The sequence below is a fragment of the Electrophorus electricus genome, chromosome 12 (genome assembly GCF_041902795.1).
Source record: "Electrophorus electricus isolate QZ-2024a chromosome 12, ASM4190279v1, whole genome shotgun sequence".
NCBI classification, from domain to species: domain Eukaryota; kingdom Metazoa; phylum Chordata; class Actinopteri; order Gymnotiformes; family Gymnotidae; genus Electrophorus; species Electrophorus electricus.
Genome location: NC_137508.1, coordinates 1087501 through 1100253, shown reverse-complemented (window position 1 = coordinate 1100253; position 12753 = coordinate 1087501). Strand labels below are relative to the sequence as shown.

Below are 12753 nucleotides of genomic sequence, written 5' to 3'. Positions count from 1 at the left end.
TGGGAGGGCACTGTTAGTTAACAAACAGTTATCAGAAAGCTTTCCACATCATTCCTGCAAGATGCCTCAACAAGAAATAAACACTTTCCTGTTTCAAAGCTTTTTGGCATATATATATATATATATATATATATATATACATATACATTATATATATATATATATATATATATATATATATATATATATATATATATATATATATATATACATACACACACACACACACACACACACACACACACACACACACACACACACACACACCAGTATATATATAAAAAATAAAGATAAAATCACTTAAAATATACACCAAGAGATGAAATGAATATTTAAAATACAAAAAGCATTCAAAATTGAACTTAAACCTACAAAATAAAAGCAAACTCAATGTTGATCCTTTTTTGCACCAACTGGTCAAAATATAAAATGGAGTCTTGAGAGCACGTTTTCAAGCCAACACATGATCCCTCCATGTTGCAAAGAGAAGTCTCCTGAAAAGGTGTCTGGCCCCAGATGGGCTGCGTCGTGGGGGCTTGAGAAAACTCACTGGACTGGACATACTGGAAACGGAGGGGCCAAATAACTTAAAAATAACTTAGGGACAGGTGTGGGCGGGGCCGAAAGGTTTGCTCTCCTCTCTGCGTGTGTGTGGTGGCATGGTGCGCTTTACAAATTGCCAGAAGAAACAATATCAGTGCAATAACTTGGACTTTGGGAGAACAAATCAAACAAGAACGAATCAAACAAGCCAAAAATGAAAAAACAAAAAATGAAGGTGTGTGTACTGTTGGCTGCGTATTTCTCTGTGTATGCATGAGTGTGTGGTGGGTCTTGGCAAAGTAGTAATTGTCTGTTTTCAGTTTTCAGTGTCTCTACAGCAGAAGAGCACGCTCGAGAGCTGGAGCCCTCCAAAATGTTGGCGGGGGTCAAGAGGTCGCAGAGGGGTCAAAGGTCATGGAATCTAGCAGGCTTCCATCTCCAAGAGAGGCCCTGTAGCTGCTGCCTTTGCTCCGCGCGAGGAGAAAGCCGTTCGTTTTCCTCCTGTCCAAAACACACACCAGTACAGTGTCATCTTCTTCCACAGATGCGATTATTTTACATTAAATTCATAAACAGTGTACAACAGCTGAAATACTTAAATAAAAGTTTTAATTTATAGAAATAAAATGACATAACGACGGAAATAAATCATATAAAGGTATGAAGTCCAGATAAATGTACAGATGACAGCAAGAGAAATAAATCTTTAGAAAACTTCCATGTAGTGTTCCCTAAACATCAAACTCTCCATCACTCACACAACTAGACACAACGTGCGAAACTAATCAGATCGTCACGTGTCCAAAGCATTCTGGGATACAGAGCTATTTCAGCTAGAGAGGAGATTTACGGACACAACTCGGACGCGCATCAAATGGAATTTCTGATGAAAAGGATGGAGCACAGGAGTGGAGCTCCCTTGAGCTCAGGTCCAAAGAACACCAGCGGAAGTCAGCTTCGTGAAAGTGTGACACACACACACAAACCAAGTGGGGACTTTGGCTTGCTTCTTTCCAGTGATAGCTGACCCTAATATGGTGGGGGAGAGAGAGAGATGGAGACAGACAGAGAGGGAGGGAGAGAGAGAGGGAGGGAGAGAGAGAGAGAGAGATGGAGACAGACAGAGAGGGAGGGAGAGAGAGAGAGGCGGGGAGAGAACAACAGTGACCAAAGGGCCCTGGTGTCTTTTCTTTTACCCCTCTGTCTTTTACTGCTCTTTTCATCCTGGCACCTCAAAGCTCCCGCGTGGCCTTCCTTAAGGCCCACACATGAAACGGGAGAGAGGGGTGTCAGAACACCCTCCACCTCCACACAAACGCCAGGATTCAAGAGTTACTCCCCATTAGAGCTGTGGAATGCCCTGCCCACACCCAGCTCACAGGAAATGAAATGCTCCTCTGTTTTGAGGGTCAGCCACTCTCTCGCTCTCTCTCTCTCTCTCTCTCACTCAGTCTAACTCGTTTGTTCTTTTTCTGTTCTCTTTCTTTCTTTCTTTCTTTCTTTCTTTCTTTCTTTCTTTCTCTTTCTCTCTCTCTCTCTCTCTCTCTCTCTCTCTCTCTCTCTCTCTATCACCTTGGCAGCAAGGCAAGGCAAAGCGAGGCGAGGCGAGGTGAGGCAGTCTTTGAAGTGTGGGAGGTTAAGATAACTGGCACGGCCTCACGCCCCTCAGTCGGCCCGTTCACCTCCCGGGGCAAATCAAAGAGCCTGCAGCTGGGGCCGGCACACCTCCCTCCACCCACACCAGCGGTTTGGGTTTCTCTCCGGTGCAGCTCAGAAAGGAAGAAAAACGACTCTGAAAATAAGCTAACCAAAAGAGTCCCACATGCAGACTTTTGGGAACAGGGTAGAGCGAAAAAGAGAGAGAGAGAAAGGAAACAGCAGATCTGCAGATCTTTTCTGCCCCATCTCTTCTAAGTGAGGCAAGGCCACTGGAGACAGCGGGGTACCTGCTTAGCCAGCGAGACTCACGCCACACCTCAGTGCTGCAGGACCCGGGTCAGTAAAGCAAGGAACACGCCAAAATGTGCATGACATCACCATCATACTCTGGCAGGCACGAGCACTTTGAATAAAACACTAAAGACTTCAGGCACAAGCGTGCGTGCGTGTGTGTAAGCATAATCTGGGTTGTGTTAACTCCAGCCTGCTGGAAAGCCCCCCCCCACCTCTCTCTCTCTCTCCCTCTCTCTCTCCCTCTCTCTCTCCCCCTCTCTCTCCCCCTCTCTCTCCCCCTCTCGCTCTCTCCCTCTCGCTCTCGTTGCAGCGGTCCAGTGGTCTAGCCTTGCTGCGTGTGGTTGGGTGTTTGGTTCGACAGCGCCCTGCCAGGCACTGACTCCATAAAGCCAAGCAGCCTCTCAGAGTGCAGCAGTGCTCGGGGGAAGCCGCCAGAACACTGGGGCCCAGCAATAAAACAGCACCTGGAAGAAAATGATGTTTAGAACAAAGTGCTTCGTTCTGTCAGCAGTTCCTCTGGCCCAGAGACAGTAGTGATCCAGGGAAAAGCCCCAGTACAATTACACCTTAAGAATTCCACTGGAACCAACCATTCCGCAGAAAAGGGGGTGGGGTAGGTTGTCGCCTTCTCTCATTCTCTCTGTGTCTTAATCCTGTTTGTGCAGGGGAGGCCATTAAAACACCCCTGAAGAGTCTCAGAAGGAAAAGGAGCCCAGAATAGGCATGAGGGAGGGAGCGAGGGAAGGAAACCTCGGGCGTGTGCTGGAGACCCCGAGACTGGAGCTGGGAAGGGTCTGCCCACATCAGAGGAGCGGCGGTTGGGGGCCCGGGGACGGCGTAGCGGCTGCAGCGGGGGCTTCGGGCCAGCGGCCCCCGCACAGCCAGATCTGCGGGCCGGGGCGGCACTATCAAAGGGCGGCACAATGACTGCTCCCCTCCACCGGCGGCCGGCTTCAAAGAGCCCCGCTGCCTCTCCCAGGCAGCTGCGGGGGGTGGGGGAGGGGAGTTGCCTTGCCTGCATTTACAATAGGAGCCAGATTTACACGCAAGGATAGGAAGGAAGTATATGGCTGGAGTGTGTGTGCGTGTGTGTGTGTGTGTGAGAGAGGGAGAGAGAGCAGACAAGACAGCACAACATGCAGGGATGTCTCGACTTTCAGACCACTCCACCAGTCAGCTGTGTGTCTGCACAATGGACCCGCGACTCCACCCTAAACTCCAGGCACAGGTGGAGGCCATTCGCTTCACCAAAACAAGGTTGCTACGCCCGAGGGATGTCACAGCCATCAGTCAGGCGGCCGTCCCCGTATCACACAGGAAACGGACGAAGAACAAGCTCTGCCAAGTCTCACTCCACACTCAAACCTCACTGCGTTTCCTACCTAAAGCTTCCTGTGTGATTGTTCCGAGGACTTAAAATGGAGAGGCCCTGACGCAGGTGACTGGCATCAGAGCCCTGGGGCTTACGCGGAGCCCTGGCCCTGGAAACAGGGTGGGAGGGACGTGGGCTCCTCTCCCCTCTCCAGCACGAGAGGGATCTTTATTTTCGTGTCTCTCTCTCTCTCTCTGCGGCTCCCGCTGGTACAGCTCTTCCTTTCATTCCACAGAGTTCACCCTGCCCTTCCCTAATGCCTCCACCTCTGCCGCATTCCCTCACACACACACACACACACACACTCAAACGAACACACACACACACACACACTCAAACAAACACACACACACACACACACACACACACACACTCAAACGAACACACACACACACACACTCAAACAAACACACACACACACACACACACTCAAACAAACACACACACACACACACACTCAAACGAACACACACACACACACACTCAAACAAACACACACACACACACACTCAAACAAACACACACACACACACTCAAACAAACACACACACACACACTCAAACAAACACACACACACACTCAAACAAACACACACACACACACACTCAAACAAACACACACACACACACTCAAACAAACACACACACACACTCAAACAAACACACACACACACACTCAAACAAACACACACACACACACACTCAAACAAACACACACACACACACACACACACACTCAAACGAACACACACACACACACACACTCAAACGAACACACACACACACACTCAAACAAACACACACACACACACACACTCAAACGAACACACACACACACACACTCAAACGAACACACACACACACACTCAAACAAACACACACACACACACACTCAAACAAACACACACACACACTCAAACGAACACACACACACACACTCAAACAAACACACACACACACACACACACACACTCAAACGAACACACACACACACACACTCAAACGAACACACACACACACACTCAAACAAACACACACACACACACACACACACTCAAACGAACACACACACACACACACTCAAACAAACACACACACACACACACACTCAAACAAACACACACACACACACACACACACACACACACACACACACACACCATAAGGAAAACCCATGGCAGCAGAGCCTGCAGGCCATGTGTGTGTCCCTATACTGACAATTATCTCCTAGTGTGTAGACCAGAGGTCACTACAGGTCACTACAGTGTTTCCAGGAGTCCTCAGAATCGTTCCCAAAGATGCAGCATAACAAACAGATGAAACATTATTATTTTTGTTTAATTATCAAATGTATGATTATATATGTGTGCATCTTGTGCAGAGACAGATAAAAAAATACATGCAAATAACCCCCCAGAACAATCTATGTGACCTATATGCTCAATTTCGAAAGCTCGAAAGCAGTTCAGCGATATATATAAAAACAAAACTCAAAACAAAAAACATCAACAAAAACAAGGTTTACATTAAATGTGAACTGAGGCACGCCATTATAAAGAGCCATGCTGCATTCCTCAGACAGCTCAAGGGCGAAAAAACAGATATAGACAAATTATTTCATTTAAACGCTGTTTTCTGGAGCCCCCGCTAAGCTAACCTCAATCCAGCTCTTGGGATCTGCATACATTCAGCGCTTTCAGGATAGTGGCAGTATTCTTGGTATTATGCATATTAGTTTAAGGCTGTCACAGTGGATCAGTGAGGGTGTCCATCCTACGTCTGCCCCGCGCTGCTAATTACGGGATCAGACGCGAGAGGCTTTCTCGAGAAGAAAAGACGAGGAGCAGAGCCCTCCGGTCCGGGCTCGGGGAGACCGGCGGGGTCGCAAATCGATCGACCGCAAAACCTTTGTCCGGTCGCTTTCGGCTCGGCTGGCGAACGGATTCGTCGCATCTGCGCGGCTTTCGCTGCGGAATAACAGGACGCGACGAGCCTTTGAACAGAGCAGAAGTCTGAAGCCTCGTCCCGCCACATTGGCAGCTGCGAGCTCCGTTTCTACGGACCATTACCTAAAGGAGAGGGCCTCTTCCCTGCTCGTAACATCCTATCCTTCATGAAGGGGTTTTTTTGTTCTCGAGCCACGCTGCATGGCCGGAAACCGCTGGCATGGCTGCTGTGTTTTCATCACTTCCATTCCACATCCCGCAGCACGTGGGGGCCATCTGGGCGGATGACAGGAGAGCTCCGCTAAAACCGGAACATTGCCTACAGCTCCACAGTATTCCAGGCATCAACTGCAGTGTGTGCTGCTGATCCGTGCCAAAGATTGATATAAAAAAACCTCAAACCAAATAAAAAAGCTCACGTAAGGATGAAATGTTTTAACACTGAAGTGTCCACGTGGTTGCACTGATCTCACAGATGTCCCATAGCAAGCTGAGTGAGTAAGCTCTGGGTGCAGCGTGACAGCACAGGACATGCTACGGGCTGTCCCCCAGCAGAGACACTCACAGAGCAACAGCTCCACAAGGACTTTCCATTTAAAGAATGAGAAATACAAGAACCGAGAACTCACAGGTCATTACGTGAGAGAATGTGTTCTGAAGATCATGAGCACACACACGTAGGGACACGCAGACTGACTCACGCGCACGCACGCACACACACACAGGCTGAGGATGACAACTTTAGGGTTAGTCTGTAAACACAGTCAGGGTGCCGAGGTGTGAGGAGGTGCAGGGAGGGCCTCTTACCAGTGCTCAGATGTACGCCGTTTTCATTCTCTGGCCTGTACCTGTAGAAAATGGCATCTTTTAACAAAGGGGGAGGGGTCTCTTAAAATGCTAACCTTTAACCTTTAACCTTCTGGTCCTAAGAAAAATACAGAGATCAGTACAGAATCTAAAGTGTTACTGTACAGCACTCCATCACACTAACACCGACAGACTGGTTGATAAACAAACACAGTATTATAAACAGAATTTGAATAACATTAGGTGTTTTTTTGTTATTTTGTTGTGTTGCTCTGAAGGACTTAAGGAAGCAAGACAGGAAAAGAGAGCAAAGAAAAAGCCTAAGGGAGCCGGACGGACTAATCCCATCTAAGGTTAGACTAATCCCAACTGAGGCGAGACTAATCCCAACTGAAGTGAGACTAATCCCAACAGAGGGGACGGACCAATCCCAAAAGTGGGGATGGACTAATCCCAAAAAAAGGGGACGGACTAATCCCAATTGAGGGGCAGACTAATCCCAACAGAGGGGACGGACCAATCCCAAATATGGGGACGGACTAATCCCAACAGTGGGGACAGACTAATCCCAAAGACTGAGCTGTGTGGGGTGTGCGAGGGATGGACAGACAGATGCATGAATTAAAAAGCAGGAGTGACAGAGGACGGTGGTGAAGTGTGGTGAGGCCGCGTGGTGTGTTTTCTGAAGCTGTAATCATCTGCCTGTGTCCCACTCCCTAAAGATCCACTCCAGACACAAAGGCAACCTGTTCCTGGGTGTCCGGGCCAGGGCTGCCCCTTATAAGAAAGGAGCCAATCACAAAGGAAAGAGAGGGAGAGAGGGAGCAGATGGGCAGAGGGCTCTTACCTGACGCAGACTCCTGGAGTTTCTCCCTCTTCCTTTTCTTCTTCTTTCCCTGGAAAATATCCAGGAGAACGCTTAAAGTGCGGCCCCAGCACTCACGGCCACTAGACCACTCGTAACCGTCTGCCTTTTGCCATGTTCACTCATCCCCTGTAGGGCGTGGCCGACCAGGGCCCGGCCAATCACTGCTCCAGCCTATCACAGCACTGAAGGTGCCTGCCAATCACCACTCCAGCCTATCACGGCACTGAAGGAGCCTTTTGCTCCTGCCCATGCGAGCTCACTGTTGGAGCCCCTTGTCTTTGCATTTCCTGATCCAGTTCGTCTCTATGACAACACTACAATTCAAACACTCCTTGTTAATCCTTCTGCATGACATTAGAGGCTAATTATCGATCAAAAAAATGACACATCCAAAATAAAATATCTGTCCTACTCTAATTTGCATGAAGAACACTACTCTCGAGCCAGAAGTCTGGATTGCTTGAGGATTTGTAGCTTAGCCCAAATCCCTTCGCAGGGTAAGTAGGTATAGATAGCACCATGCCATCATTTTGCGGTCCAATATAAGACACGTTTTGGTTGCCTGCTGTAAAAGTCTGATAATCCATTTATTCAGTCGCTAATCTGTGTACTCTAGCTGTGGCTGACAGCTAGGAGCCAGAGCAGGGCTGGAGCGTGCGTGTAACACGCACATACACACTCACAGCTCTTACCGTTTAGCACGGCTGAATACAGCCCTGTGCCCACTGGTAGGGGAACCAGCTGAATGGAAAGTCGATCCTGCTTTGAAGTGTTTCTGAGCGCTGTTTTGGCCCCACTGGCTTTCCACGCGGTCACTGTTTCGTCTTCACAAGCTCAAGTCCGTTGTCAGGTTCTTGAACTGTAACACTCTGGTTCTCGTGTAAAGTTCATTTATTTAAGTAAAGACTACGACTGTTGCTGAACCTAGTCTTGTTCACACCGTGACAGGTCTTTTTGTCTGTGCTGTTGAAATATCCCACACAGGAAGTGGTGCTGGACCAGCCCTGCGTCTTTGCTGGTGTGGACGCTACACTGAGCACGGCCCTGCGTCTGTGCTGGAGTGTGTGTGTGTGTGTGGACTGAGCACGGCCCTGCGTCTGTGCTGCAGTGTGTGTGTGTGTGGACTGAGCACGGCCCTGCGTCTGTGCTGGAGTGTGTGTGTGTGTGGACTGAGCACGGCCCTGCGTCTGTGCTGGAGTGTGTGTGTGTGTGTGGACTGAGCACGGCCCTGCGTCTGTGCTGGAGTGTGTGTGTGTGTGTGGACTGAGCACGGCCCTGCGTCTGTGCTGGAGTGTGTGTGTGTGTGTGGACTGAGCACGGCCCTGCGTCTGTGCTGGAGTGTGTGTGTGTGGACTGAGCACGGCCCTGCGTCTGTGCTGGAGTGTGTGTGTGTGGACTGAGCACGGCCCTGCGTCTGTGCTGGAGTGTGTGTGTGTGGACTGAGCACGGCCCTGCGTCTGCTGGAGTGTGTGTGTGTGTGTGGATTGAGCACGGCCCTGCGTCTGTGCTGGTGTGTGTGTGTGTGGACGCTACACTGAGCACGGCCCTGCGACTGTGCTAGAGTGTGTGTGTGTGTGGACTGAGCACGGCCCTGCGTCTGTGCTGGAGTGTGTGTGTGTGTGGACTGAGCACGGCCCTGCGTCTGTGCTGGAGTGTGTGTGTGTGGACTGAGCACGGCCCTGCGTCTGTGCTGGAGTGTTTGTGTGTGTGTGTGTGGACTGAGCACAGCCCTGCGTCTGTGCTGGAGTGTGTGTGTGTGTGTGTGTGGACTGAGCACGGCCAGTGGCTGTATAGTGGGAGCAGTGAGAGAGGCATGGCAACCATGTCCCAGGGGAGACAGATAAACAGTGCAAAGCACCTCAGTGGTAGAGTGAGCGCGAGTGCTGGAGCCACACTTTTGTACACAGACAGGCAGGTTTCACACACACACACACACACACACACACACACACACACACACGAGCACACACACACACACACACACACACGAGCACGCACACGCACACATGCACACGTGCATGCACACACGCACGCACACACACGTGTGCACAAAAACATGAACACACATACACACACGTACACAACACAGTGTTGGTGAACTGAGGGAGAGCCAGGTATGCACAAGACAGATACAGAGAGACCAAAAAGAGAGACTTGCTCTTTTGTTCCTGACTCTAATAGTGTGTGAACAGACATCTACATCTGCTATTGCATTGACAGAGCAAAGCCGTGGGGTCAGAGGGTTGAAAACAACACACACACTCACACACACCTCATTTGCCACCGGGTCCGTGTAGATACTTACATAATTGTCTCTGGCAGACCAGCCGGGGTATAACTGCATGTGCAGCTGCCGTTCCTTGCGCGCTAACTCATAATACTTTGCTTGCTCTTCCCGTGATAAAGCATGCCACTGTTCCAGAAACAAGAACACACACACTCAGTGGAGAGATCGGCCTCGTGTTCCCCAGCAGAGTGACGCGTGGTAGAGTGGTACAAAACCCTTTTAAACTTGCAAGCGTTTTGTACTGGTGTTGTCGTGCGTAAGGGCGGCGAGGAAGAAACACGATGAGGAGATTAAAACTCCAGCAGCCAGGAAAAAAAACCACTTTGATTTCACATCAAAACACTGGTTTCAATTTAGTGGCACTTTACTTTAAACGATGTCAGCAGACAGCTCCCCCACATGGCCGCCGAGCGTGGCTTTGCTGCATACGCCAGCCCCAAATCGCTTGGGCTTGGGCTAACGCGTTAAATGCGCTCACTGGTTCTTGTTTTTTCCAAAATGAGGAACGTGTTCTGGCAAACCCGGGAAGCGCTCTGCACGCCTCCCCTCCCCAGCAGGGATGGACCATGAGGGAAGACTCACCCTGCGGCCCAGGATCTGGTTGATGGCAGCGCTCTCCTTCAGCGTGCACTCCGCCACCACGTTGGCGCGCATCTCCTTCATGTACAGCATGAAGGCGTTGAGCGGCTTCTTGATGTGAGGCCTCTTGGGTTCCTGTTCCTTCCTCTGTTCGTGCTGAGGTTTCCTACAGGGACGATCGCAGGCAAGCAGCCGTGAGACAGGCCGGGGTGGGGGGTGGAGACAGAGGGACCTAGCAACAGTGATGTCATCCACTGGCTGGTAATCGTGTCCAGTTGCGTGCTTTCATGCACTGAGAGAGAGACTGAGATTACATCACCCAACTAGGCCAGAGTCTTAGCCCAGCACTCCACCATCAGCTACCTGGAGCTAAGTGGGGAGAAAGTCTTATCTGGTCACTACACCTTCTTCTGGTCACTACACCTTCTCCTGGTCTGGTCACTACACCTTCTCCTGCTCACTACACCTTCTCCTGGTCACTACACCTTCTCCTGGTCTGGTCACTACACCTTCTCCTGGTTGCTACACCTTCTGATCTGGTCACTACACCTTCTCCTGGTCACTACACCTTCTCCTGGTCTGGTCACTACACCTTCTCCTGGTCACTACACCTTCTCCTGATCTAGTCACTGCACCGTCTCCTGGTCACTACACCTTTTCCTGGTCACTATGCCTTCTCTGGGTCTCTACACCTTGTCTGGGTCACTACACCTTCTCTGGGTCAGGCTGAACAGAAGTCGAAATTCAACAAATATTGTGTGTGTGCAGAAGGGAGTAGCGTGGTGATGACACACGATGGGTCCGGGACAGAGCGCACTATCCGTGCGAAGGGAGGAGTCTGACGAATCTCTCCGTGACTCGGTGGAACAGGAACAGGCAGAGCGGGAGGAAGTGAAGGAGGAGAAAAGAGGAGGACACTCACATGTGCAGGAGGTCCGTCTCGTGGGGGGGCTCATGCTTGACCTGGGGGCTGACGATGGCAGGGTGGGGAATACCTGTGGCGTGGGGGCCCGGGGGCCCTGGAACCATGTGGTGAGAAAACCTTCAAACAGAGAAGCCCGAAATAAGTGCGTGTAACTGTGTGAGACACAGAGGGACACAGCAGTATAGTCTGCAGTACAGAATGTGTTTTACATTTCAGATTAGGAACTCAACATGTTTTAAGATGTTCTTTTGCATTTTTATTATTAATAATAATAACAATAATAAATAACCATGGTGTTATTACTACTGAAGACCCATATATTTGTGGAATCTATAAGCAGTGATCCTGATCCAATGTTGACTAACTAAAACTCTAGTACTTATTTTAGGGTGTTTATTACACTGATGTTGACTAACTCTAGTACTTTTTGTTTATTGCACTGATTGTTGTCTGTTATAGAGCTTATATGTGTTTTGTAAATCTAGTCATCAGCAGTGATGCCTGTATTTCTACAGTATTCTAGTTCACTGGTATGTTAGACTCTAACCTGCTGTACTGTACTAGGATGTATTCTATGAGGAAACGACAAAGCACTTTGGTAAGTCGCTCTGGATAAGAGCGTCTGCCAAACGGCGTAAATGTAAAAGTAAATGTAAATTACTATTAAACAACTGGACTTTGATTGTTATTATTCTGTGGGCTATTGTCACATGCTGTACTGGAGATCTGGCTCTGATCTGGGTTCGCTGCAGTGGCAGAATGCTCGTGCACTGTCCCGCATGTTTGGCACACCCAGGAAGGCAGCCACCCCCACCCCGAGACACCCCAGCATCGGGCTGCCCAAGAATGGCACCAGTACCCACCACAGAGTTACATTCCCCAGGCAGAGAGGATGAGCACTGTACCCGGCTTGCGCACGGGGTGGCTTGCGTCCACAGTGGTTTGAGCTGTGTGCTGCTTAGCTGTGTTTTGGTGCCCTTTAGCTAAAATTGCATTATCTTTGCAACAACCCCCCACCGCGGGCACGCAGGGGACGGCAGGAACCTTCTTCAGTGAGCGCTTCTAATTTCGAGGGTCAGAGAACTGTGTGGTGGTCCAGTGAATGATCTTCAAACCATTTGTTCCAGCCATCTGTGTTGGTCCCCCAGCTGCGTGTGTAATGTGTTTTGTTTTAGCATCGCTGTATTCTGCGTTCAGTGACAGCTATGGGGTTCAGACAGCCCGGGAACTGGTCTCCGTGCGCTCTGTTCAGTTTCGGTTAGCCTCCGTCTTGATCTCGGCCCAGGGTTTGGCCCCGACTACCGCTTGCGGTCTGCTCTGGGACCAGCGTGTTTACAGGCAGGGTCCTTGTTCGCCGCTGCGGCCGGCGCGAGAGGCGCCGACCTGTTTTCTCCCCTTGTCTCCTTCGTGTCTCACATTCGACTCACGTGCGTCTCTGTGACGAGCCGAGGAACTGGGGGAGATCAGCTCTGGC

At 50.0% G+C, this 12753-nt stretch overlaps 1 protein-coding gene across 7 annotated transcripts in view; it reads right to left on the bottom strand.

The window, feature by feature from the left end:
* Nucleotides 1-219: 219 nt before the first annotated feature.
* Nucleotides 220-12753, bottom strand: part of lef1 (lymphoid enhancer-binding factor 1) — a 38212-nt gene continuing 25678 nt past the window's right edge. For 3 of the 7 annotated variants that reach the window (XR_014126585.1, XR_014126586.1, XR_014126587.1), the window contains 5 exons: nucleotides 11277-11396; nucleotides 10358-10520; nucleotides 7468-9901; nucleotides 6621-6661; nucleotides 220-1044 (listed from right to left, as the gene is read on the bottom strand). Coding sequence is in view for 4 of the 7 variants with exons in the window: in XM_081724859.1 (XP_081580985.1) it covers nucleotides 965-1044; nucleotides 7468-7516; nucleotides 9794-9901; nucleotides 10358-10520; nucleotides 11277-11396 (520 nt within the window). In the remaining 3 variants the exon portion in view is untranslated. The remainder of the gene's footprint in view (nucleotides 1045-6620; nucleotides 6662-7467; nucleotides 9902-10357; nucleotides 10521-11276; nucleotides 11397-12753) is intronic. The other 4 variants (XM_081724857.1, XM_081724856.1, XM_081724859.1 and 1 more) reach the window with 4 other exon arrangements.